This window comes from Podarcis bocagei (assembly GCF_964188305.1).
Source record: "Podarcis bocagei genome assembly, chromosome: 7".
NCBI classification, from domain to species: domain Eukaryota; kingdom Metazoa; phylum Chordata; class Lepidosauria; order Squamata; family Lacertidae; genus Podarcis; species Podarcis bocagei.
Genome location: NC_138132.1, coordinates 84,496,094 through 84,523,460, shown reverse-complemented (window position 1 = coordinate 84,523,460; position 27,367 = coordinate 84,496,094). Strand labels below are relative to the sequence as shown.

At 42.2% G+C, this 27,367-nt stretch overlaps 1 protein-coding gene across 4 annotated transcripts in view; it reads left to right on the top strand.

The window, feature by feature from the left end:
• Window positions 1-5,353: 5,353 nt before the first annotated feature.
• HECTD4 (HECT domain E3 ubiquitin protein ligase 4) overlaps window positions 5,354-27,367 on the top strand; it is a 114,527-nt gene continuing 92,513 nt past the window's right edge. For all 4 annotated transcript variants that reach the window (XM_081202859.1, XM_081202860.1, XM_081202858.1 and 1 more), the window contains exons 1-2: window positions 5,354-5,775; window positions 22,430-22,947. In XM_081202859.1, coding sequence (XP_081058985.1) covers window positions 5,584-5,775; window positions 22,430-22,947 — 710 coding nt within the window. In that variant the 5' untranslated portion in view covers window positions 5,354-5,583. The remainder of the gene's footprint in view (window positions 5,776-22,429; window positions 22,948-27,367) is intronic.

Below are 27,367 nucleotides of genomic sequence, written 5' to 3'. Positions count from 1 at the left end.
TAGTTTTACTGGTCGTACTTCCTTTCTATAGAGTTTAATTCTGCTTTATCTTGACTTAAAACAGCTAACTATCCGAATACTCTTTTGCGGGGGCTGGATGGAGGAAGGTGGATGGTGTGGCATTTCTTTTTGACAGTTGATTAGCCGAGGGAGCTGTTGTTGTTTTGTTGTTTAGTCGTGTCCGACTCTTCGTGACCCCCTGGACCAGAGCACGCCAGGCACTCCTGTCTTCCACTGCCTCCCGCAGTTTGGTCAGACTCATGCTGGTAGCTTCGAGAACACTGTCCAACCTTCTCGCCCCCTTCTCCTTGTGCCATCCATCTTTCCCAACATCAGGGTCTTCTCCAGGGAGTCTTCTCTTCTCATGAGGTGGCCAAAGTATTGGAGCCTCAGCTTCAGGATCTGTCCTTCCAGTGAGCACTCAGGGCTGATTTCCTTCAGAATGGATAGGTTTGATCTTCTTGCAGTCCATGGGACTCTCAAGAGTCTCCTGCAGCACCATAATTCAAAAGCATCAATTATTCGGCAATCAGCCTTCTTTATGGTCCAGCTCTCACTTCCATACATCACTACAGGGAAAACCATGGCTTTAACTATACGGAGGAAGCGATACCAGAAGTTATATTCCTTTTCATTCTCAGTAGACCTACGCTGGGAACCAGCAGTCTCCTTACGGATGGCACACTTCCCAACTGCCCTCCTTTCATTTTGAAAGGCCTTTTTCAAGTGGGCATGGTCAGAATTCTCATACTCTCATTTCAGTAAACTGAAGGAAAGTCTGCATGGGTGATTCAATAAGGAGTGAGGGAGCTATGGCCTTTGTGGGCTGTGGGCCTACATTTCTCCAAAATTGCAGTTTGAGACCTGACCCTGAGGGTTTTAACATCACAATCACACACTGCGTCCTTTGCTATTTCTACATATATTGTATATATTGCATTTTATTCTGGGGTTTTCTTAATACCTAAACATGACGTAGCATATTTCGGGGTAGCTGTAAAGAGTGAGATAACGGCTGGCTGAAGAATCTTCCTTTGTTAATCTATTTGTTCAATAAGATTTATATGCTGCATAAAGGTAAAGGACCCCTGACCGTTAAGTCCAGCCACAAACGACTCTGGGGTTGCGGCGCTCATCTTGCTTTACTAGCCGATGGTGCCGGCATTTGTTCACAGACAGTTTTTCTGGGTCATGCGGCTGGCATGACTAAGCTGCTTCTGGCAAAACTAGAGAAACACGCGGAAACGCCGTTTACCTTCCCACCGGAGCAATACCTATTTATCTACTTTCACTTATTGGGGGTGCTTTCAAACTGTTAGGTTGGCAGGAGCTGGGACTGAGCAATGGGAGCTCACCCCATTGCGGGGTTTCGAACTGCCGACCTCCTGATTGGCAAGCTCAAGAGGCTCAGTGTTTCAGACCACAGTGCCACCCGTTTAATTGTAGAAAAAAATCTCAAAGGGGAAAGACTGATTCCATGCGATCCTGCTTAGTTTACAAGGCCAGCAGTGTCTTTGTAGCAGATTAAGACGTGAAGGAGATAAGATTTCACAGCTGAAGTGGAAATCTCTGCACTTCTGTAAACAAGGGGTCTGAAGTGTGCAGAGGGAGGGGCTGTACCTGCGAGCTATTAAAATGAGGGCCTTGACCCATTGCAGTGGGCCTAATCAGCATGTGGCTACCACTGAATACTGTCTGTTGCCTTTTCTCTTACTTCAGATCAACTCTGCCTTCATGCTTTCACCATGTTCCAGCAGTCCAGCTCTACGGTAGAGAGCAAGATTTAATTGCCAAAGTGTGGCTGGGCACAATTTGTCAGTAGAGGCAGCTGGTGTGTGTAGTGTTTTGTTGCAGGTGCGCCTTCAAGAAGTAATCTATTAGAACAGGGCAGTCCAACAACTCATACCAAGCGGGCAGCAAGAATAATTTGACAGGGAACCCACAGGCCACACACGGAATTAAATTTCCATATCGTTAATTATAAAGTGTTTGCAGTATAGTTGGTATTATTTAATATACATGATATATTTATGTACATAACTAATAGATTAGATTTAATTTATTAAAGAAGTTTAATACACAAACACAGGGTGTGTCTCTGGCAGAGAAAGATGCACAGCACAGAAATACAGAAGAACCCGGGATCAGGGTTTTTGAGAGAATCTTGAAATCCCACCTGAGGAAGATCTGAGGTCAGGTATAAGAGCAGCCCTGAAACAATTGCCACCATGTCCCATCTCTCCCACTCAGTTGCAGTCCAGCCTACCTCTCTCCTTGCCCATCCTGGAGAGGATGGAGGGAAGAGGCAGAAAGTCACAGGTTCAAGATCCTCTTTCCTTATCAATATATAATAATAATAATAATAATAATAATAATAATAATAATAATAATAATAATAATAATAATAATAATAATAAATGTTATTTATTCCCCAGCCAAGACCGGGCTCAGGGTGGCTAACAACCAATAATAAAAACAAGTTGATTAAAATACAATTAAAAAAAACAAGATTAAAATACAACATTAAAACATTCGGTTGCAGCCTCTTCACAGGAGGAGAAACTAAAAAGAAAGGGGGGGAGGGAATCAAACTGATTCTAAGCCAAAGGCCAGGTGGAACAACTCTGTCTTACAGAAATCCGATCCCGCAGGGCCCTTGTGTCATGAGACAGCATTCCACCAGGCCGGAGCCAGTTTTGAAAAGGCCCTCGCTGTGGTTGAGGCTAATCTAACTTCCTTAGGGCCCAGGGCCTCTAGGGTGTTGCTATTTATGGACCTTATGGTCCTCCATGGGGCATACAAGGAGAGGTTTGGATGTGTGACATTAGAATTGGGGGTCTTAGAAATCCCCCCCTTGCCAGTCTAAAAGCAGGAACCTGAGTTTGCTCTTTCCTACCAGCTGTACAGCTGAGATCTATCTACCCAGACTGCCCCAGCCTCCACTACTCCCCACCCACCCCACTGGTCCTGCTTCTCTAGATCCCTGCCAGGCCCTTGACTTGCATGCACTTGGGACCATGAGGAGCGCCCCCAGCACACCAGTAGCAGCAGCACCATCACCACATCTCTGCAGTATGGCCAAAGCTGAGAGTCCTTTTAAGAATATCTTTCTCAGGACAGGGAACATCTGGCCCTGCAGATGTTGGCTCCATCAGCCCCAACCCACATGGCCAATAGGGTGAATGGGATCTGGAGTTGAACAACAGCTGCCGCAGATGTTTCTTCAATTGCCCCTGCTGTGTTTTGCATTGTGGTTCTCCCCCTGCCCGATACTTATGAGGGGAGAAAACTCCAGTTCTCCCTGATTCTGCACATTCTTTGGTAGGGACCATGACATTTATGGTTTTAGGCACAGTTTTGGTTCCCAATATGAGGGTGGGACTCTGTAGCCTTCCACTTGAAGTACAACTCCCACTATCCCTGGGAGCTGATGCAACATGGGTCCGACAGTATCCAAAGATAACTATCCGTTGACATTATTGCTGTGCGAGAGGTGGGCTTCCCGCCATTCAGAAACGCTTCATTTTTTAGCAGTGTGGTTTAATCTAAAATTGTGAAGACATCCTCCGGTTGGGATGATTGGCAAAATCAAGGTAAACACTGCCAGAAATTGTGTAAATAGATAGATGGCTCTACATGGGCAATCATTTCAGGTCATCTGGTTGTTGTTTTTTTGAGTTTTGGCTGCTGCCCAGTTTAGCTGACTCATTGCTTTTCGCCGAGCGCAGAATGGCTACGATCCTCCCCACCACTACCACCCTCCTCTCCAGCCTTGGGACAGCTAATAGAAAATGTTAGAAAGGTATCTGCTCCCAAAAATAGATGCAAAAACTCCCTGGTGTACTTCATTAACGTCAGATCTGCCTTTGGCAAAACATCTCACTTAAAACAGCAACCGAGAGGGCAAAGGGAGGAGGAAGGCTGGATTGCCTGAGGAAGCGATGGGAGGGAAGCTTTGGATCAGAGAGGACAGAAAAAGAGCAGCTAAATTATTTTTCTAGTTAGTGTAATTGGTTTTGGTAGTCAACAGGGAGGAAATGTGCTATGGAGCACTTCTTAAAATTTCTATTTGTTCGTCTGCAAGTAAAAGTGGACATACTTAAGCTGTGAGCCCACTAAGCACAGTTTTGGTTCAAGAGTGGATTGCTGGGCAGGAAAGGATTGGATCTGACTACCACATTTTTAGACATGCACACTGGGTGATGGCCACTGTGAGTCACAATCACCCAGTGGTTGCAAGGTGAATATCTTGCATCTTTACAACAGGAGATACAGGGCAAGGGCCGGAGCCTGAATACAACCCTTAAGTCATAAATAAAATGATGTAACAAGCTGATGTTGCCATGTTGATGAGTCCGGAATGTTGATGAGTCCGGAAGGTTAAGCTATCATCCCTGTGTATATAGGAACGAACATTAGCAAGATTATTTGAATGTGGCCGTTGTTAGTCATCATTAGATACACACACAACGCCTTTAATTTGAGAATTTCAAGGGCAAATAAGTTGAACCTCATAGGCTGCCTGTGTTGCTTTATACTCTTTGAATACCCCAAGGGCAAGGGCAGGAAAACTCTCAAAATATCCAAGCATGAATAAAGATTCAAATACTGTAGAACAATCATGTTTGAAACTCTATAGGAACCCTGGAAGGATATAATAGTATTGTAAAATAAAAAATAATGCCGGAGATGACAGCTAAGTGACAAAAGGACAAATTTTTTATTATTTGCGCTGTAGGGCATGTAGCCTGTGAGGTGACAGAGACATATTTGGAAGCTCCTTGAGGGCAGGGACCCTCTGCTCTTTGCTTATGAAGCTCTGCCACACGCCATGTACACACGGAATAGGTACAAACAGCGAGGACGACGGTTCGGTGGAGAGGGAGAGAGACAAAGAACTCTCCCCTTGGGCCAAGCCGAATTTTTTAATTTTCTGAGGGAAATTAAAAAAGAAAAGCAGCGAAGCCGCCGCAGGGAGACCAGGCAGGAGGCGCCTGAGGGGAGAGAGGTGGGCGGAGCCAACCGGCTCGAAAGGGGGCGGGCTCCTTATTCCCTGGCGGCCAGTGAGCGGGCCCGGTCGTCGACGTCGTCGTCGTCGCCGCCGCTCTTCCCCCCTCCCTTTCGGAGCGCGCGCACCTGTCAGTTACTCCCGCCCGCTCGCTCGCCGCGGCCTCCCGCTCCCCTCGCTCTCTTTCTATCAACGGTTCGGCGCGCGCGGTGCATGCTGGTCCCTCCGCCTCAGCAGCCCTCCGCCTCCAACATGGCGTCGCGCTGTCACCTGTGTGTGTGAGGGAGAGGAGAGGGGAGAGGGGAGAGGGGAGAGAGGCACCGCCTGACTGACTGGGGCCCCCCCTCGATCCTCATCACCCACCCCACCCCCCCAAAAAATCCCTTCGCCCCCCGCTTTCCCCTTTCTCCTCCTCTCCCTCTTTCTCCTTGGCTCGGCTCCTCCCCGCCATGGCGGGGGGCTGAAGGGATCCGCCTCCCTCCCTCAGCAACAGCATCCCTTCCCCTCCCCTACGCTGAGGCAGGTGCTGTCAACGCCGCCGCCTCGGCTTCACCCGCCACCGCCGCCGCCGCCTGATGGGGTCCCCGGCAGGCGCGTCGGGTTCGGCGGCCGCTGTGGCAGCGGCCGCCGCGGCAGACTCTGCGCAGTGGCTGTCGGTGAAGGAGGAGACCATCTTCCTCCACGACGGGCTGATCCGGGTCACGGACCTGGCCGAGCTGCCCAGCGAGATCATCGGCGTGGCCGAGCCGGGAGACACGGAGCTGGAGGTGAGGAGGAGGGAAACGGGATGCGGAGGGCGCAGGGGGAGGGAGACGGGGACTGGACCTGGCTGCCCTTCCTCCTCCTCCTCCTCCTCTTCAACAATAAGGTGGGGCAGGAAGGGGGAATCTGTTCTTCACCAGCGCCACAACTGTAAACACACACTTTCTCTCTCCCCCCCCCCCCCAGTTTAGGCTTATAAATGGAGCATCTATGGGGCGAGGAATCAGGTCAGCATCCTCATCCCTGCAATTTAACGATGGATTGTGTGGGTGGGGTGGAATTTGGCCTCCTCCTGCTTCTTCTTCACCATCATCTTCAGGGCCTGCTCACCTCCGCAGAGTGGGCTTTTAACAATAAGATGTGTCTGGCCTTCATCATCTAGTCTACATCATTATATTCATTGCTTCCCTGTGAAAGTAGCGTTAAGATTAGGGGAGCATCTTGTCATAATCATAATTGGGCTTTAACAATAAGATTGGTGGGTGGGTGGGTGGATCTGGCATTCATCAGCATTGGTTGTCATCATCATCATCACCAACATCTGACCTCCTTAAAGGGGCTTTAACAATAACATTTGGGAGGGGATGTCAAGGTGAATGGGGTGGTAGAGAGGGGAAAGATGCCAAAGGGTCATAATGAGGCAGAGGATAAAGAGGAATCTATTCCCCCTTGTATTTCTTTTCTCCTCTCAGTGATGATGATGATGTTTTTAATCAACAATTTATTAAGATCTTTCAGAGTTAGGGGGTGATTTTGACATCTTTTACAACCCCAAAGGATAGGGATGGCGGAGGAGTAAAAGACGAGATGTTCATATGTGTATGCAGTACCCTAAATCAAGAGGTTAGAAAAGACAGGGTATCAATTCGGGGGGGGGGGAGGTGTCTCCAGAATTTGTGATGTTGGGAAGAAATGTGGTGTTGGGAGAAGTGTCGGAATTGGGGGTACCCCCAAAACAAGGCTTTGGAATAAGGTAGGATGTGAAAACTCTGGTATGGAGGATAAAAAATGGTGAGTTACTGAAATGGAGAGATTTGAAAGAATGAAAGAGGACAGAAGAAATATGTGACAGTGGTCATTAAGTTGGAAGGAATATGGGGAAGGGGAATAAAAGAAAGGGTAAGGGATCACAAAGAGCAGTAATTGAAGGTGGGGTGCCAGTTAGTAAAAGATAGGGTAAGATTGAAGAGAAGGCCAAAAGGGGAGTGGGGATAATATGAAGAGTCAAAATGAGAAGGGTATAGGTATGCTGAGGGCACAGGAATGTTGGTTAGTGAGCAGACTGGATAAATTGCCTTTAGGCTTTGGTAAAATGCGAGGAGCAAGAAGAGTGAGGAATGGGTGAAAGGAGCTTGGGAGAAGCAAGGTGAAGGTGATGGAGGATATACTGTGAAGTAGTAGGGGATTGTGGTTACTAGATGGAGGATGGGGAGCTGTGAAATCTCAGGTGCAAACTCAATAAGGGGTGGTGATGAATGGTTTTGGGTGGGGATGAGAGAGGAGCACCTGACTGTCCCAAAAAAAGCCTTGATGCGCTAGGATCATAATTAGGTTAGGGGGGAGATTGATAGATAATTAGGAGAGAATGAAGCAACAAGTCATACACATGCCTGCCAGGTCTGACACCCAAATTTGTTGAAATGATGATGATGCAAAGGTGATTCAGCACCAGGGAAGGTGCAGGATGTAAGATGATAAGGCTTTCAGAACCTTGTTTTGAACCAGGAAGGGCAAACCCTCCCTGTCTTCATTGCCCAGAGAGCAGTCTCTTGAAAATTGATGTTATGGTGTTCTTAATTATTATTATTTTGTTATTTACCAATAATTATTTTCACAGTGAAATATCTGGGGTGTTCTTAAGTACTGAGTATCTAAACTAGAGGTTATAATGACTGTTGAAAGGCCGAGGGAAGTAGCTATGATTCTTTTCCACTTCAGCCGCCTCCTCCAGTAAATATGGGCAGTTGAACTGTAGTTAGAGAGCAATTGTGTGTTGTTTGAAATATGTAGTTTGGGGAAATTGCTGTCAGTCATTTCTGCTTGCATCTCTTCCCTGGTCTGCATCTCTTTCTCATGCACCTCCCTCCATCACCCCGCCCTCTCCCCCAGCAGTGTGGCTTGCAGTGACACAGGTTCTTTGTCAGAAGCCGGGTGGCGTGAACCGAATGGGGATGGTTCAGCAAGCGCTGCATTGAATGCTTATATTTGATCACCTGCAGTTGTTTAGGGGCTCAGCAGAAGGTTATTTCTTATTGCCAAAAAGAATCCTGAGCAATAACAGATTTAGTAGCAAGCAGCCTGGACAAAATTATTACTGTACTCTGATGATAGCAAGGTTAATTCCTTGTTCATGCCCTTCATCTTAATGTGGAAAAAAGACTTAATATTTCTAAACATATTTTCTTTTACTGTTGTGCCCACCCCCCCACCCCCCGTGTTATTAAAGTGAATTCTACTAGCTCTGCAAGGCTATGCTTTTGTTACTGACATCTGCTGTTTCTGGGGGAGTTAAGAATGCAATGATTAATTAGTCTTGTGGTCTGGAGTTCATTTTTTTGGTAACAGTACAGCTTATTTGCAAGGATAGAGTTGAACCCATTAGTTAAGCAAACATTAATGGTCAAATCGCATGTCTGGTAGTTGTTATCTGGGCTTATCCATGGCATTCCTATCCATAAGTTGATCATGGACTGTGCCATGATTCCAAGGTTTGCTTAATTAAGCCTCCTGCTGTCCAGGCTTGAAAATTTATGTAAAACTTGCTACAGAATCAAAATGGATATGTGAGGCCTTTTGGTAAGGTGAAAGAAACTGCAGCTGACAGACATTTCACTCTTGTACTGTATAGTATGGATTACGAATTCGACATGGGTTTGTTGGAATAACAACATTAAGGGTTATTATATTTATCTATCACCCCATGATTAAAGGAAGCCATGGAAGGAAGGAAGGAGTAAATTGGTACCAGATGGAAGAGGTAGCATTGAAGCCCACCAGACAGAGAACAGGAATATTGTGTCTAACCTGAGCCTAAGCCAGATAGTGCTAATTTTGGCACTAAGGTTTGCAAAGCCACTGGAGGCTTGGGATAACTGACAAGGATGGGGGTGGAGTGTCTGATGGTTGTGCCTTGGGTGGGGTTGGGGAGAGTTGACTCTTTTCAGCTCTGTGTTACAGACACTCCATTGACTGACTACACTACGCCATTGGTTCAGCTTATCTAGAACCTGAGACACTCCAGTAGCTTTCCATTGTACACATAGTATAAACCCTTAAGTGTTTTGCCATTAAATGTGTTTGCTTAAAATACGCCCCTCGCAGCACTTTATGGTGTATTGTTGGCCACTTCATCTTATTTCTTTACTACACATTTCATACATTGTTTCTGTAAATTTTGTTTGAGCTTGCCCCAGTACACCACTGACACACACTTTGGCAAGAACTTGGGAAAGTTGCCTCATTAGATAGGTCACAGTTAATTAGAGCTCTTTGCAGCCTGTCTCAGTAATTGTGTCATGAAAAGTATTTAAATGGAATAACAAGAAGCTTCAGAAATTCATTCAGGCAAAGAAAGAGTTAGAAGTGATGGTGATGCAGCCAATTCAGGCTTTCACGTATTGGGGGGAGGGGGAGAAAAGGGTTTGGGCACATATGGTTGCAAAGATAAAGCTTCCAAACATTGGCAGACTGTAAATTGGTGCAGCAGCATCTCACTGCCCTATTGTGGTGATATGGAGAGCCCTGGTGGTCTCCCATTTGTGTTATTCATATGCTATGAATTTCAGAAAGAGTGGAGGAGAGTAATGGGACTATTTTGAGGGCAGGGTGTTGTAAAATGGAATAGAGATTACATGTTACCACAACAAGGAATATGGAGAAATAACACACTTATAAATAACAGATTCGCAGTGTACTAGTCAGGAATAGAGGTTCTCACTCGTAGTAGCAAGCAGTGTTGGAGTTTCATTTGAAATATGTTAGTTTCAGGGCTTCTTCAGAAGGATTGTAAACAATAGATTTAATGTGGTTATACCCTGTCATCTCAGGGAGGTCAAATGCACAGTAATAGTGTTTACTCCAGGATCAGAAATATGGGAAATAATAGCAGGAGATGAATATTGTGCTTATGTCCTGCTTGCTGACTGCCCATAGGTGTCTGATTGCCCACTGTAGGATATAAGATGCTGGACTAGATAGGCCTTTGGTCTGAAAGGCTAATAAAAATTGGTCCTTTTTTACTGTCTCAGGGGTCAGCTATGCTTTGCTATAGGTTCATAATCTAGAAGCGACAAGAATGCTCAGTTGCAGCCTTACTGAAAAGAAAATAGTTCTTGGCCAGTAGATACTTGTTTTTGACCCAACCACATATTACCATATTTTTCCGTCTATAAGATGCCCCCATGTATAAGACGCCCCCTATTTTGGGGAACTCCGATTAAAGAAAATGGGGGAAGACGGCCCAGAGTATAAGATGCTGCCTAATTTTTGACATTATTTTTTAGGGGAAAAACCTAGTCTTATACACGAAAAAATACGGTATATTTATGTGAGGCTGTTGGACCTGAAACAATTTTAGTCTATCCCAAACCCCTTAATGTGACTGGGGAACCTTTCGCCCTCCAGATGTTGCTGAACTCCAACTCCCTTCAGCCCCAGCAAGCATAGCCAATGGCCAGGGACGATGAGAACTATAGTTCAGCAAAATCTGGAGGGCCAGAGGTGACCCACTCCTGCCTAAACATCTCAGAAAATGTGCATAGCATATACTGATAACTCCCACACCAAAGGGAAGAAGGTATCTCACACTTTTGTTTGAATGTATGCTTATAGGAGCCTAGACATTTTTTAAGAGGAGCACCTGTTCTCTGGACAGCTCCTAGGGAAGATCAGATTGACAGATACCAAGAAGAATAGCTTTCATGGGAAACTCCTTTAAGTGGGCTTTGAAGCAAGACTTATGAATCTTGGGCTTATATTTTTGTATTAACAAAATACCGTAAATAATATTGTTTTACTTTTTTGTAAGGCACTTTAGAAAGACTTCTCTCTTTTAAAGGTAGGATTTGAATGATCAAAATGAATAAATGCCTACTGCATTTGGGCACCCTGTCATTCATGGACCTGTCCCCTGTCATGTGTGTTCCTGAAAATTATGCAGTGATAGTAATTGTTCAGCAGTGCACATAGAAGTATGTAGCCAAACTCGATAACTGCCCTGGTATATTCTTCATTCAATAAATATTATGAACTTAGGTATATCAAAGATACATACAAAGTACTCACAGGTCCCCTTCTGATATTTTACATTCTGTGATTAGAGCAAATAAGTTGAACAACAGCAGAGCTTGGCAGTTTGTTCTAATCAAGGTGTTACTTGAGTTGTCAGGTGTGCCAAACCCCTCTTTGACATGCTATCTGGGGGATATTGTTTGTCCTGCTGGGGACTTGTTAATAGACATTTCATGACTGACTACAATGTTCCTTGTGAGGAACAGGTTTAGACAGGCTTGGTGGTAATCACAGCCCATCTGTTGAGGAGCAGGCCTGTCATCATCTTGTTCTATACAGTGGTACTTCGGTTCATGAACTTAATCCATTCCAGAAGTCTGTTCTTAAACCGAAACAGTTCTCAAACTGAGGCACGCTTTCTCTAATGAGGCCTCCTGCCGCCAGTGCCCTTCTGCCATCTGGCTTCCGTTCTTAGACCGAGGTAAAGTTCTCAAACTGGGACACTACTTCCGGTTTTGCAGAGTTCGTAAACTGAATAGTTCGTAAACAGGGCTGTTCTTAAACCAAGGTAGCACTGCTTTGCGTCTTCGCTCTCACCCTTTTGTGCTTCTGCCATACTTGCACACATCCTGGATAGTTTATCAGTTCTGTGCAAAACTCTGGTGGAGTTCCAGTGTACACATGATGTCCCCATGCAAGTAAGGAAGAGCTACCCTGTTTATTTTGTAGAACTGTTGTCATGCACACAGAGCTGCTTCCCATATGGACAAGGGAGCCTTTGTTCACATGGACACATTTCCCATGCGATCAAGAAGCCTCTGGATTTGAGGATTTTAAATGCAAGGGAAGAGCTAAGTGACAGCGGCTACCACTCTGTACTTGGTGATGCTAAGCATCATTTAAGGGTAAAAAACTAATTCAGAGGAGCCAAATGAGTACCCTGCAAGTGTGTAAGATGGCCATTTCTAAAAACTGACCTAAACTTTGTTCTATTTCATTTAATCAAAGTCAGTGGTGCATATTTACCTGGAGCTTCTGTAAGCCCTAGGAAGCTTTCATGTGCCTTAGAAATTACTTTTGCTACTAACTGGTGTGGCAACATTCTCCAGAAGTTCTCACCGGTGATTCACCTTGTCAGTAATGGAAGGCTGTACAGAGAGGAAATTATAATTTCTTAACTGGCCTCATTTGTATCTCTCTCTTTGGGTGGCAGCATGTCAACCCACCAATTATTTCATTAGGATTTAACTGATAGGTGTCTAATGACTAAGCAACCTGTGCAGATGGAAACATGCAGGAATGCTCTTGGGCAAACAAGGGAGTGATAGTTCAACTGGAAATAAAGTTGAAGATGCAAATGACTTTTTCATTGTGAAAGGTGTAAAGCAGTTTATGACTGATTTCTTAGCAAATATATTATAATCTCTGACTTGAGAGAGTGGGTCAGATATTTTGAGAAATGTTTAAAGTAGCCATTTTAATTTTATGGTGTTTGTGTCTGTCATTCCAGAGGGAAAAGTAAATAGCCCTTTTGGTGCATGTAAGCTCTTGGCCACGTCCAGCTCAGCTCTTTGGATCCTAGCCTTTGTTTTTCTCCAAAGAATTTCATCCCATGTATTCATGTCATTGTCCTTTTTAGCATGTGCTCCATTCAACTGCCAGCTTGTGCAGTGTAGGTTAACTGAAATGTATGAGCATAGACGAACCTTCTTGTTCAGTGCTGGGCTTGGGATGTTGCCAGAGCTCCACAGAGATTATTCTGGCACCTGGGAAGCATCCATGATGGATTAATTCTCAGGCAAAGGCTTCCAATTGCAAACTTCCAGCTGAATGTTAAAAGGTGGCACCATTCAAATTAGTAAAACAAAACAATTGTTGAGAAGGCCAGTTCTGCTTCTTTGAACAGTGGTTCTCTAGGATTAATACATTTCCTATTTGGGAGTGTTTCAGCACATAAAATGAATGAAATATGAAGAAATGGGAAGGGGGGGTGTACCCTGTACTAGACAAGAAACTGTCAACTTGCAAGCTCCAGAGATCTTTTGAGCTGCCAATTGATGAATCCTGGTGAGCATTACCATTATGGAGGAGTTGTGAGTCTTGCTTCCTAGGCACTGTGCTAAAAATACACCTCTTCGTAAGTTGCTGTTTCTTTCCAGGTTGGGATGAGAGAAGCTTTAAGTTATTCTGCTTGTATTTTTTTTTAATACCTTGGCTTAGCATATGCTTATAATCAATTGCTGCCAAAGTGACTTCACATTGGGTTTCAGTATTTGTGACTTGCTGCCTTGCACTTTGTAAGTGGCACTTCTGAAAATGCTGGTTAATACAGAAGCAAAAACCAGAATCTGCATCTACATTTAAGACCAACCAGTCTACTGGTGTTCCAGGGGCAACACACTTCCATGCTTTGGGCTTACTGAAAAAGACACAGGGTTGTAACAAGAGGAAAGACAATAAATAGGAAAAGCAAGCTTTGTGCTAGGCTTTTCTGCTAGGGAGCCTAGAAGTGTTCTAGGCTGCACAGTCTGTTCAGGCATAGTGCTGTCCGATCCTCTTGTCCCTTGCTGCAATGCCATGTGAGTATTAGGGCTGTACTTATTGCAGGCAAATTTTAATAGTATTGTGAGTTTTCCAGGAAAGCTGTATATCATCTTAATATTGCATAGTGTTGATATGCTAGCCTACCTTGAGTGGTTAAAAATGTGGGCTAAAATCCTTTGAAAATAAAATACTAAATTACTGATAATCACAGAACCCCAGGGTCCCCCAGAGAGGTTGCTGCTCTAGACCCTGAGACAATTTGGTGGTGTGTGGGTGTGGGTGGGTGAGTGTGTGTGTGTGTGTGAGAGAGAGAGAGAGAGAGAGAGAGAGAGAGAGACGCTTTCTCTCAGCTTTGGAGATCTCTGGAATATGTTAAAATTATATCTTAAAATGTCCTAAGCTGCATTGGAATCACATGGTCAAAAAGTTGGAGCCATTGGGCATTGTAGAGTGTCGGCAATTTTGTCACGATACAGAGCACAGTTTAATATATTTCAGCACAAAAGTCTCAGTTTCATGCATGTTTGATGTTTAAGTGACACAGTACCTAATTATCCATCCCCCTTTTCTTTTGTGTCATGTCTTTAAATTGTAAGTTTGAGAGTAGGGACTGTAATTTTTTTATTGATCTGTAAGTTGCTCTCGGAGCCTTTTTGGCTGAAGAAAATGCAATCAATCAATCAATCAATCAATCAATCAATCAATCAATCAAGGCTGCAGATTGTTTCCATAGTTTTTAGACAGATAGAGCTCTAGTCCCCCTGTTTCACAGTTAATGAACTGAAGAAGTGAAACAAGTGCCTTTCAGTTCGTCCAGGACAGGGATGGAAATTAAAACTGTCTATCCATTGAGCTGAACATCTAGAGAATCAAAGTGCATTAATCAAATGTGAAATGGGTGTTGAGATGTGTAGACCACCGAAAATATTGACTGTTTGTCACTAAGTCCATCTATATTCAGCAGTGGTTCTTAAATTTCACTGAATCCAGGATGAGGAGGACCATTTGACATGCCTGAATGAGATCTGCCACCTCTGACATTCATAGAAGTATATTTAATAGCTTTAGAATTTGTGCAGACCCCTTTTGCTGAATTTGGCTAACAGCCCATGGGATGCGTAATCTTGGGAAAATACTATGACACCAGTGGTAGTAGCAGCAGAGTCACTTCCAGACCATTAGTACAAAGCCTCTTTCAGGAAAAAAGGCATCCCATGCAGGAAGAAAAACCTTGGTGATACTTTCACCATTGAGAGCTGGAAACTGTTACAATTTTGTTATTGAATTTCTTGATCATTTTTTCTGTGGTGTCTGCAACACATACATAGTTTCCTCGTTTTGTCACTGTCAAAAATGCAAAGTCTGCACCCATGGTATCAGTAAAGAAAAAGAACTATTCCCCCTCCATTCTCACAAAATTCCTTGATGGCTTTTCAGCTCTCCCTTTTCTTTTATGGCAAAGTGGGTCATTGAAACTTTTCTTCTCTTTTTAGCCTAAAGCATTTTTATAAGCTGCACACAATATAAGCCACTAATTGGGCCATGTTGCTGCCACCAGGGAATCTATTTGCTATGGTCCAGTGTTAGCAGAGTGGTAGCACCTGTTACTTTGTTAATTTCAGTGTGTGCAAAACTGTGGCTTATTTAGAGCATCATTCAAACCTGAACTGAAAGATGTTTAACCATAACTTTAATTAAAATATGGAATGAAAATGAACCTTAATAATTTTGCTACTACATTTTCCCAGTGGACTATTCTTCGTTTTCAGAAGGGGGCATGAAACCATTTAGTATTGTGCTTACCTGGTACAGAACCTGGAAGGTTGCATACCAAATAAAATCTGGCAGAACAGATTTGTATTTAAAGAGTGCCTTCTGGGCTACACTTTTTTGCAGGTTATCTATCATTCAGCATCTTGCCTATGTTCCAGATACCTTTCTTTCCTGTGACACTGAAAAGTCATCAGGTTTGGGCAGGCTTGGAAAATCGTTTGATTTAAGCCATTAGCTCTCTATAAAGTCTCTCTTTTACCACTGTAGGCAGTATCATTTATTTATTTAATATACTGCCCTGCCTCTCCTGTGCTTGAAGCCCCTCAACAAAATGAAATAAAATGAAGTCCTAATTGGACAGTTTCAGCAGCAGCAACCATCATCTCCTTGCTGGCTTCGAAAGTCGTTTGTAGATGTTCCTAGGTGTTCGTAGATGGAGCTTAGAACATAAGAAGCTGCTTAATAATAATATTATTATTATTTTCCCAGCCACTCTGGGCGGCTCCCAACAGAATATTAAAAACACAATAAAACATCAAACATTAAAAACTTCCCTAAACATACTGTGACAGACCATTGGTTCATTTCGCTCTACACTGACTGACAGCAGCTCTTCAGGATATTAGACTAGGGTCCTAGCTCGAGATGTCAGGGATTGAAAGTGGACCTTCTACGTGCAAAGCATGCTCTGTCACTGAGCTACAGCCCTTCTCCTAAGTATTGCAATCCCTTCTTGAAAGTGTGTGCTGTGTGTTTACCAATGAACCTTTACAAAGTGACCAATGACTGAATCTGACCAGTGCAGGACTGGCCAATTTGCAGAAGTGACTAAACTGTAACTTGGAGTGGCAGCATATTTAGAAACAGCAAGAGGAAGACTTGAGATCCCTTATAGAAGCTATTGGGGCACAATCTTTAGGTCGTGTTTAGAGGTTGCAAGGAATCTTGGCAAGATTATTGAAGGTGTGGTAGCATCTTAGGCCAGGTTCTGGATGAAACCTATTGGACCCATTTCAAGCAGGTCTAATTTTGAGACTGAGACACCTTTGGTCACCTTGGCAGGTAAACGTGTCAGGAAGTAGATAGGGGCAGAATGTCTGCCAATTTTGCTTCTTGACTGGAGGGAATGGGCTTAGGTGGGAAAGTATCTGATGGTTTTGGTCCTTGCTTGGAGGCCAGTTTCAGAAGATGATGTGGGATTCACCTTGGCCATTGGAGCATAATATCGCACAAGATTGATTCTTTTCCCAAGTTTGAGGGGAAGAAAAGAAGCTGGAGTGTATATATATATTGGTTTAGCTGGCCAGTTGAAGCCATCTATCATCCCCTAACAACCCATACACCTCTTTGTCTGGATTAAGCTATACTGTAGTTTACCTCTGGTGGGGGATGTGGCATGCTCCTTCTGGGGTAGTTTGTCTACCTTTGGTCCCCACCCTGTTCTCAGCTCCTATAAGCTGTCAGCATGCAGCAGCAGCCACATCCTGAGAAAAGGTACGAACAGTGGATACAAATAACAGAAGGAATCAAGAGAAAATACTCAGAGAGGAATCCAGAAATGCCACAAGCTGGCTTTCTGTACCATCCATTTTCTAAATTACTTGTTGGAGTAGCAGTATTCACAGTCATCCTGTAAAATCTCTAGCCAGGTACCAGATTATATTGCGATCTATTTAGGTGGCACAGAGATGTAAGTGGAATGTAATTGCACACAGCTGGAAGAGTTGGGCCTATTTCTCACCTTCTGTGATGTAAAATGGGAATCCCTTCTTGTTTGCTTTAACATGACCTTGTAAACAATATAGGCTCCTGTGTGCTTAAGACTACCTGTCTTCTTACTGGACTACTGCTGAAACTTGCAGCTATGAGTTTATTGTGAAATCAGTGTTTCTCGTGCATGCAGGTTTTTCACAGCCTCCGTATGACTTCGTTGTCATCAAAATGCTAGGCCATACTTTTTCCATTTAATGTGGATTTCCCCTTACTGTGGAATATCCAATAAATAACTCATTATGCATCTGCAGCCACTGCTGGTGTGGAAGCTCTTTTTTCCACATGTGACACTTTAGTGAGTGACCTTTATTACCACACCTTTGTGTCCATTTGCTCCTCAGCTGAGTACAACCTAGTCATTTTGTTTCTGGGTGATCCCAGCAGGTGATCCCATGTTCATTGTTGTCAGCTCATCAGCTGCTTGTTTGGTTATTCTTCACACTCATGGACTTTAGTTGGTATGGAGCCTCAGACACTCCAGTAATCATTAATTGAAATGCCGCTGCTTCAAGTATTTTCTGGTCCTTTTATATATATATGGAAGCCGTGGAAAAGGGGATGTTGAGGTGCTTTGCCCTCCTGCCAGTCCCCCCAAAAGCACAACCATTGTGGTGTAGTGGTTTGAGTGTTGGACTAGGGCCTGGGAGACCAGGGTTCAAATCCACACATTGCCATGTGAAGCTCCCTTGAGAGACCTTGAGGCAGTTGCTGTCTCTCAGCCTAACCAACTTCACAGGGCTGTTGTGAGCATAAAATGGGGGTGGAGGAGCTCTTGGGATGAAATGTGAGATACAAATGTAGTAATAAACACAAAGTAAACTATCCATTTCCCCTGTTATGCAACATGCTTACATTTGTTCTTTCACTTGGACATTTATTGTAGGTCTTTTAAAAATTTGCACTCACAACACCAGAACAGAGATACCTAAATACCTGCCCAGAATGGAAAAGCTAGTGGAGTGCAAGAAAGGAGAGTGATTGAGGGGAGGGACACAAAACACAACTTGGTGCCCTTCCACCTTCATTTGATTTCAGAGTCACAGGTCTGAGAGGGTTTTTTGTTGTCCCACTGCTTTCCCTGGGAAAACCAACTGCTGAATCGGAACTGGGGAAAGTGGCAGGACAAAAAGAAACCCTCTTGGACCCATGACTTGAAATCATGGGATACATTCTGTCAAGCTCCTTCCACTGGCGTGGATGGCAAGGAGCAGAATTGCAATGAATATGATGACTAGGAAAAGGGGAAGTGTGTAAACACTTGCATGACAAGTGTGCACACAGAAAAATCAGATCTGAACAACTCATTAGCAAGAGAACTCCTCTGTGTGGACACGACCAGTCTTCTGATTGTGAATTGGAAACAGGATCCATAGTGCAAATTCAACAGCACATAGTTACTTGGGCTGTGTTTGGGCAACTCTGAAGAGGTGCAATTTTCTTGAAACACCAGCATTTGCTTAGTAATGTATGAGATGCAGAGAGCTATTTTAGTCATGCCTAAGTCTTGTGCAGATCAGCTAGGCTCTTTGAACAGCAGGTCCCTATTCCTTTGGCTCTTCCTTCAGTTTCAGAAGTGGTTTAGCATATGGTGGGCTGCTGTTCAAGAAATAGAAGTCCAAAGCCCTTTTGGACTTAATCAGTTGCACAATTCTTAATCTACCATCCTATCTTTTACTTGGCCAACAAATTAAACGGGCCTTGTTATTCTGCCCTGGTATTGCCTCCACTAGAGTTTGCTTTTGTCTCATTCATTTGTCTCTATGCACACAGAAAATTCCTAGGCTCCTTCCTCTCTTTGAATTTTATTGTCCTTGGGATAGTTTTGGCTAAGGGTCTTCCGTCACTCTCTGTTCCAAGAGTTCTGTCTTTATCATTTATCACTTTATCATTCAGCTGAGTATCTGGAGTATGTCTAGGCCCTTTAGTGTGTACAGAGTTCAGTATCTTGATCAACCGATTATACTGTTTTTTTGCTCCCCTGACCCTGTACTCCTGTGTAATTACTATTTTGATTTCTCCTCTCTGCTACTTAATTGCCATCCTCACCTTCATCAGCTTTCAGTTCTGACCACTGCTTTCATCTCCATTGCCATAACAATCTGGCAGGCTTGGGTGGAAAAAGTGAAGATTGATGCCTACTAGAATTTGCATTCCTACACTTTTTCTGTACATCATAGTTGGGCTGTGACTTTTAATGGAATGGAGTTCTTTCAGGAATTGCAAGATTCTTAGATTTGAAAATGGGGTATAGGGCCACCTTGGGGAGAGCGAAGTGGGAAGTATTACTGTTTACCTCCAATAAAACTGGCTAGTTCTAGAACTGACAAGGTGCCACTGCAAATTAGTAACGCTTAGTACCGTAATGGATTTTTAAAAGCAATTGTGAATTTTGGGCACTGCTAAATCAATACTTGCAGCAGTTGCTAAAGAGTGTACACCAGCTGATTTCATTTGGTTAATTATCCTTGAAATCCTTTCTAGATAATCCAATTTGTTGTTTGTTGAGTTTGTCCTTGAAAATTATTTAGAAATAACACAAAATGCCATTTAAATTGTTCTGGGGAAAAACCTTGGTATTGCATGTCATGTAATCTCACCTACAAAACCAAAAGAGCAGCTCTTAATGACCAGAACATTGTAAATTCAGAAGAGATAAGATAGCCCTTTAGATATTTGAAGATGACTGTCGCATGAAAGATGGAGCAAGCTTGTTTTCTCCTGCTCTGGAAGGTAGGACCTGAACCAATGGTTCCAAGTTACAAGAAAGGAGATTCCAACTAAACATCAGGAAGATCTTTCTGCTGGTAAGAGCTGTTCAGTAGCAGAACTGACTTCCTTGGAATGTGGTGGACTTTCATTCCTTGGAGGTATTTAAGCAGAGGCTGGATGGCCATCTGTCATGGATGTTTTCGTTGAGATTCCTTCATTTCAGGGGGTTGGACTAGATGACCCTTGAGGATGCTTCAAACTCTACAATTCTGTGATTCTATTATTATGTTTGTGAGTATGGATCAGGATCATTAAAGAGGACAGGAGGGGAAATCAGCGGAAGAGTTCCCCCCACCCACCGCACTCCTGCAGCTCTGGTTTTAACTGCTTAGCTATTAAGGCTCAGTGATGAAACTGGTGAGGTCAGGAAGTGAATTAAGCTTAGGTGCTTTTCCCAGGGTGGGAATAAGTGGTAGAGCAGGCGTATAAGCAGTGGCCAATCAGTAGCAGGAAATTAGTGTGGTTTATGCAAAAATTATTTGTTTTCTTTTCTTAAAAAAAAACTATAGAAGAACAAGAAAAAGGTACAAAAAGTGTCAATTTACACATGTAGTGGGGAACCTCTAGCTTGTGGGTCTAATTAGGCTGCAAGATTTTGAGGGCTGGCCTGCCAAGTGGTTTCAGACAAACCACGCTTACCTAAAAGGAAAATAGGAATCAACTGAAATGGTTTACTCATTATGTGAACACTTGCGTAACATACGATTTCCTGAAAACGCATTGTGTTCAGCTAACGAGACCTGCATGTACTATATTGATACCTCAGAACTTTATGAGTGATCTTATCCTCTGTATTCAATAAATGGCTACCAATTTACCTTAAATCATTTTATTGTCTCCCCCCTCCTTTAAAATGAATAGTAATAATAAATAAATAAATAAATAAATAAATAAATAAATAAATAAATAAATAATAACACCCTGCCCATCTGACTGAGTTGCCCCAGCCACTCTGGGTAGCTTCCAACATAATAAAAACACAAACATCAGTTCTATAAAGGGGTTTAAATGATACATATGACAACACATTTATACTATGTAAATTGCACATTATTCTGTTGGTCACGAGCTGTTTAATATTTTAAAAAAATTCAAGTAATATCACATTTTCTTAATGCTAAGAAATTCAAAGATGGGGATAAAGATAAAACACAGATTTTTCCTTTCATTTGTTTGGGTTGGCAGAGTACGTGTATTTGTGACCAACATAATTCGCTAAACCAATATTGTTGCATTGTATTAAGCTTCTCTGATTTTATTTTTTACTTAAAATTTCTTCTCTGTATAGCAAATAAGAAAGCAAAACTGTCACTAAATTAAGTCTCATTAACCAATTGTCTATTTTCTTGGTGAGGTGTTTAGCTGAAGATTAGAAAAAAATAGAGAAATTCTGCGTCATCTTTCATGTAATGCTTCTGGTTGTTTTACTCAACTGTAAAATACCACTTTGAAAAACTGTTGCCAGTTAATGAAACTTTGGAAAACTAAAATGATATACGTAGAAAATGTTTATTATAGATGGAAAATGTAGTTTGACATACCCCACTATGTCATTATCTTGTAACCCTTTGTTTTCGGACATAAAAATATTTTTTTTTTCCTATAGAGTTTCTTATGTCTCCTATAGAATATTTCCCCCTATATTTAACACCTGCTTTATCATGAATCCTTTTACTTGTTTAGTTACTGTTCTATATTTTAGGAGTATTTTATGTATTTTTGAGAATATATATTTATTTTAGTGTTTAATTTCTCAACATCTGTTAATTCACTTAATTTACTCTGTATTTGAGCTGGAGGAAAGACCTAAAATACAGTTTTGATACTTAGCAAAGCTAGTCTTTGCTCAGAGGTGTAAGCATTTGCATCACTGTGCTGTTCCAACAAGACAGCTAGCTATGGCTTAATTTCTAAAAAACAGAAACAAGCTAATTAAAGAGGAAATAACTTCCCACGTTGATTCTCTGTTATAATCTTCCATATCATTTTTCTTTGAAGTGGCGTTGCTTGTTCTCAGGAGGAGGGAGGTATGTCATAGCATCTTGTATCTGATGAGAAGCTAGCTGAAGAGTGAGGCATAATGTACAGCTTCGGATCTCATAGCTTTATTTGTAGTGCACAAGGAGAGAAAGTTCTGTCCATGAGTTTTCTCCCAGTGCTAATTAACATGTAGGGTGCAAAATTCTTGGAGATTGTAGCTAGGGAGAAAAGACTAAAAACCTTCCTTCCTGCGTACTGTGATCTGGGTTGCAATCCCCCTTACTCTACATGCTCAAATTTATTTGATGTAAATTTAATTTAGTAAGCATCTTAAAACATTTATTAAATGTGATTACAAATCGTGTTGCAGTTGTTACCTCCTAAAGTGCACAATTTGTTCAGTTAGTCCTGAATTTAGATGACCTGATTCATCTGAAACATATGGTTTTATTTTATTAGAACTTTCTGCCTTTGTGTCATATTTATTTACACATTAGGTACTGAAAGCAAGTGCCTTGACTTGTGCAAAGGTTCTTCTAAAGGCATCCTGCCACATTAATTCATCAACATGCACTTCTTTTCCCTGCCTAGATCTTAACATTTGAAACCAAGAATCCAACGGAGCTGTCAGAGCGCCTGCGTTCTGTCTGTGGAAATCAGAGCAACGCCTATGCCCGCCTGCTAGAATACCGCTTGAATGCTCTGCGGGGACTCTGGAATGCCCAGCGCCAGCTTGCCTTGGAGGAGCAGCATGAACGGGAAAACTCTGGGGATGAGGAAGCCCTTGCCTTCCTCAAGCGGCAAGGCCTGTTACAGCAACCTGAACAAACACCTTTCACTTCGCGGATGGGGCTGCTCCTGGTCTTCCCTCTCATTGAGTCCCAGAGCAGAACAGACCCTTCCCTTTGTAACATAACTGCTGAGGTGCTCTTGACTTGCCTTCGTGACTGTCAGCCCTTGAGCTTGACTAAGGAGCCTGTGGACTGTCTCAATGGCATTGAGTCCTTGCTCTGCTCATGGCTGGAGGAGACGTCCACTTCGGGCCAACAGATTCCACAGAAGCAAAAAGAAAACGCTGCTGCTGCCCTTGTTGCCTTGGCTTGTGCAAGGTAGGAGAGGCGTAGGGTGGGAAATCTGGGCGTGTAGATCTTTTCATTGCTCACCTTTTGTATGCCCACGTTAAACTGTGACAGAAATATTAAGATGTGCCTGGGATTCAGGACTGTGCTCAGGAATGGGAATTTGGCCTTGTTGTCCCATTGCCTTCTTTTCTCCTGTTCCACCTTGCCACAACTTTTAATTTCTAGCAGCAGAGGGAAGAATGTGTACTGGCATGGATTGAGGCATAGGTGGCAGTGCGAGGACGTTGTTTGCTTCAGGATTGGTCTAACCCAGCCTTCCCATATCATAAAAGCAGGGGTTCCCCATCAGCTAAGTACTGCGGACCACCTGTTTTTCAAAAGCCAAGCCATGGACCCCCTACTTTTGAACATTTTGTTATCTTTGTGGTAGTTTTTGTTATGTGAATGGTGCCATGCAGTGCTTTTTTCTAAGAAATTTTTAGGGGTACTCTCATTTTCCTACTCATATTGAAATACTGCCCCTCAATGAGGCCAAACTTAGATTCACAAAATGTTTAGGGGTCTGCGTTCCCCCCAGAAAAAAAAGCACTGGTGCTATGGTCCTGCTGGGTGGGTTACACAAACCCTCAGTTGGGAACCACTAATTTAAAGGAACCTGTACAGTGAGTGGGGTTTCTGTTGTTTTGTGGGTCAAGGAATCCATTTGTGAATATTAAAGTACACTAAGGTCCCGCTTTCCAAACACAATGCATTCCCAGGAAATCATTTGTTAGGTGAGCATTCACATAATAAACCAATGATTTCCTATGGGAACTTTTGTAATCTGTGATATCTCTCTCTCCCGTCTTGCCATGGTTTCTCCTAAAATGGCTGTAGCCAATCACCAAAAGAGAGACAAAAGAAAAAAAGACTTGGTCATGTGAATGTTTTGTTGTAGAAGAGCTCTCTATAAGTAAAGGCATAAGAATTACAAGTAAAATGTAGCTTCCCACATTAGTATACACTGTGCAAAAACAATTAGCAAGTTTTTAAATATTTTGAAGACCAGATGAGTAGAACTATGTTTTCTTAAATGTTTTATAACTAATATAGGCATGTTCTTTGCTCCAGCTCTTTTTTATTATTCATTTTTATAATCCTTTTTTATTATGCTTTTGAGCATCAGTAGGTTCTTTGGATGCAAATGCTAGTCTGACTTACAGATAATGTGTCAGAAAGCTCAGGTATATGGGTAGACAGTTCTGAGAAATGGCACATACTAATAATCTATTGATTCCAAAAAAATCTGGTATTGGATATTCCTTAGCTGCCTTAGTGCCAGGGAAGGAGCCTTTAGACCTTGGATTTGGATCGGTATTGACCTTGTTGCCCCTGCTGGAATTCCTTTATGTAGCATCACTGGATCTTGTGAAACTGATGGTTTGAACATTGGCTCAGAGAACATGAAATTTCCAACTATGCATACATGGGATTAATGTCATGTAATAATCCTGTGGTCTCATTTTTAATCATTTTTCAGAAGTAGACTAGCAAAGTAGGTTTTTGTTTTTGTTGTGCTTCCACCTCATTTATGACTTAGCAGAAAACAAAACCATAAAACTATATTTAGAGAACATGATGCCATCATTTTCCAGCCGTGAACCGTAAAGATCGCAATAGATACACAATTTGTATTATACTCAAAATGTTTAAATAAAAACAAACTTGCAGAAAGGATTACAGTGAGTTGTGCTGGCTTTTATTTGAGTTGCGAAAATTATTAGATAGAAATGGTTGAGAATCCCAGCACTTTTAACGGGCAAATTGAGAACAGCTGTCAAATTAAATTTCTCCCCCATGTTTGTCTCACTGCATTGCCAGTATTTATTCATGGACTCTTCCTGGAATTTTCACTGTCATCTGAATAAAGCATAACAGAATCATTTGATATACCTGGATGTATGCAGCTTCTTCAAACATTTTAAAAAGTAATTTTTGAGTATAATACAAAAAATGCAGGTAAACCTCAAGACCATGGGTAGGCAAACTAAGGCCCAGGGGCCGGATCCAGCGCAACCGCCTTCTAAATCCGGCCTGCAGACGGTCTGGGAATCAGCATGTTTTTACATGAGTAGAATGTGTCCTTTTATTTAAAATGCACCTTGGGGTAATTTGTGGGGCCTGCCTGGTGTTTTTACATGAGTAGAATGTGTGCTTTTATCTAAAATGCATCTCTGGGTTATTTGTGGGGCATAGGAATTGGTTCATTTCCCCCCAAAAAAATATAGTCCAGCCCCCACACAAGGTCTGAGGGACAGTAGACTGGCCCCCTGCTGAAAAAGTTTGCTGACCCCTGCTCAAGACAATTACATAAAGAAAACAAGAAGAGAGAGACGGGGGGGGGGGCACAGGTCAGTTTCACAGTTGACAGATAACCTAAAGTAGAATTGGGGTAAAAGGAGAGGAGGGAGATCAGGAGAAGGATAACACAAGAGTTCAAGTTCAATGAGTTTTCCAGTGGCTCATCTGAGAAGATGGTGGAATCTGTCCTCCTACAGAATCACTGATGAGGGAGACCAAGGGGAACCAAGCTGTAGCAAAAGCATCAGGTTTTACACAATTCATAGCAAGCCAGATGGCATGGGTCAGTTTCTCAGGTAAAGCTATGAAACAAAGGGCTTATACATGCCCTCCAAGATAAAGTCTGAGGACATTTTCCAACTTCCTGCAATAGTCATCCAGGCTGCTACAAGGAGATCCTTAGGGAGCAATTTAGGGCCAGTAAAAATGATAACGGAGCAAGTACAGGAGACTTAGGAACAGTTTGCTTATTATGTTATTATATTATATTATATTATATTATATTATATTATATTATATTATATTATATTAGTTATAGTATAAGCTGGAATTAAATATATTATCCCAGAAATGCTCAACGTAGGGAAAAGCTGCCACACATACAGTGCCTCAGTCCTCACATCCACTCCAACACTTAGGTGACTGTGCCATAATTTAAGCAGTGTGAGGTACCAACAATGAATTAGCTTAAGAGAAGCTTTTTTAATTCCTGCAGAAATTGTCTTAAAAGGGACATGAGCCCACATGGCTGGCTAAGAGTCCTACATTCTACGTATCTTTACTAGAGCTCCTAAACAGTTGTACAGTTTGTGCTGTGTACATCTTATTAAGATCTCCTGCTTTGAAGGTAACTTCCATATAATTTGCAAAAGCTCTCCCCACATGTTTGTATTGTGCCAGTCTTTCTCAATGGACTTCTAAAACCCAACCAAATACTGGTACTTTGCATGATATTTAGCTTCCAGGGCTTTGCTGCTCTTCTGTTGTTATTCATTCTTATCTATTTTAATATGAATTTTCACAGAAGGTGCATACATCTTCTTTCTGGTGCAAGTTTGACCTCTCACAAATTTTGTCAAATTATAGAATAACTTCCTCTTTTCCCCATTTTTTCTCTCTTTTAAGTTTAGTAGAGTTGAACCGAATTTTTTGGCCTATTCTTTCTGCCACTTAGATTTTCTTTGAGGCTTATTTTTCATTCTGATGTGATCTTTTAAAGAGTTCTGAATATCACTGCCTATAGCTCATCTATTGTGGTTGTCTGTGGGAATGTAACCTGCACTGTGTGATTCCTCATTAGTATTATTTGCATGACAGCACAAAACATTGTGTCATTTGAATACTGATAAAGAATGCACAATTATCAGTCCAGAGATGTATGCTGGATATTTCTCCCAGTTATCTACCAGAATAGTTTCACAGACCAGTTTAAAATGTTCTAGTGTCTTCAGCATTATTACCTGTTTTGAAGGGTTATGTCATCAACTGTCACAATAAAAAGAAAGAAAAAAGAAAGAAAGATACTATGAATAAGATATTTAGGTGAAATGTTTGTTTTAAAATTAATGTTATTATAGTTAATTTAATGTTCACAGATGGATTCCTCAGCTACAGAAATGACTCCATATGTGTTCTCATATGGAAAGGGTTACATGCAATAAATATTACCAAAATGTTCTTATCTGGCTGCCATATTGGAGACAGTGCATTTCCTAATATGATTCTACATCTGATACATTTTGTAAAAAGGATATCTGTACTTTTGCAGAAGTGGACTCTCTTTACACAACTTAGGCTAATTATTGGCTACAGAAATGTTTTGGGGCAGTGTTAATTTCTGTGTACCTTTATGCTTCCTATCTTAATTATGTTTACAGTATGTGGTAGATCTTAACTGTATTGTAACTGCATTTGTATGATACAGAAACCATACAAATGTTGTAGTCTCAACGACTGAGACTGCCCTTCTGACCCCCCCAATTTCCTTATTTGAATGCAACTCAAGACATAAGGCAAGCCAATTTCTTCTAATTCAATTTTCTACAGTTTCATGCCCTTGAATTGATTTTGCTCTGAGTTTATGCTCTGGAAGAAAACTCCTTTGAGT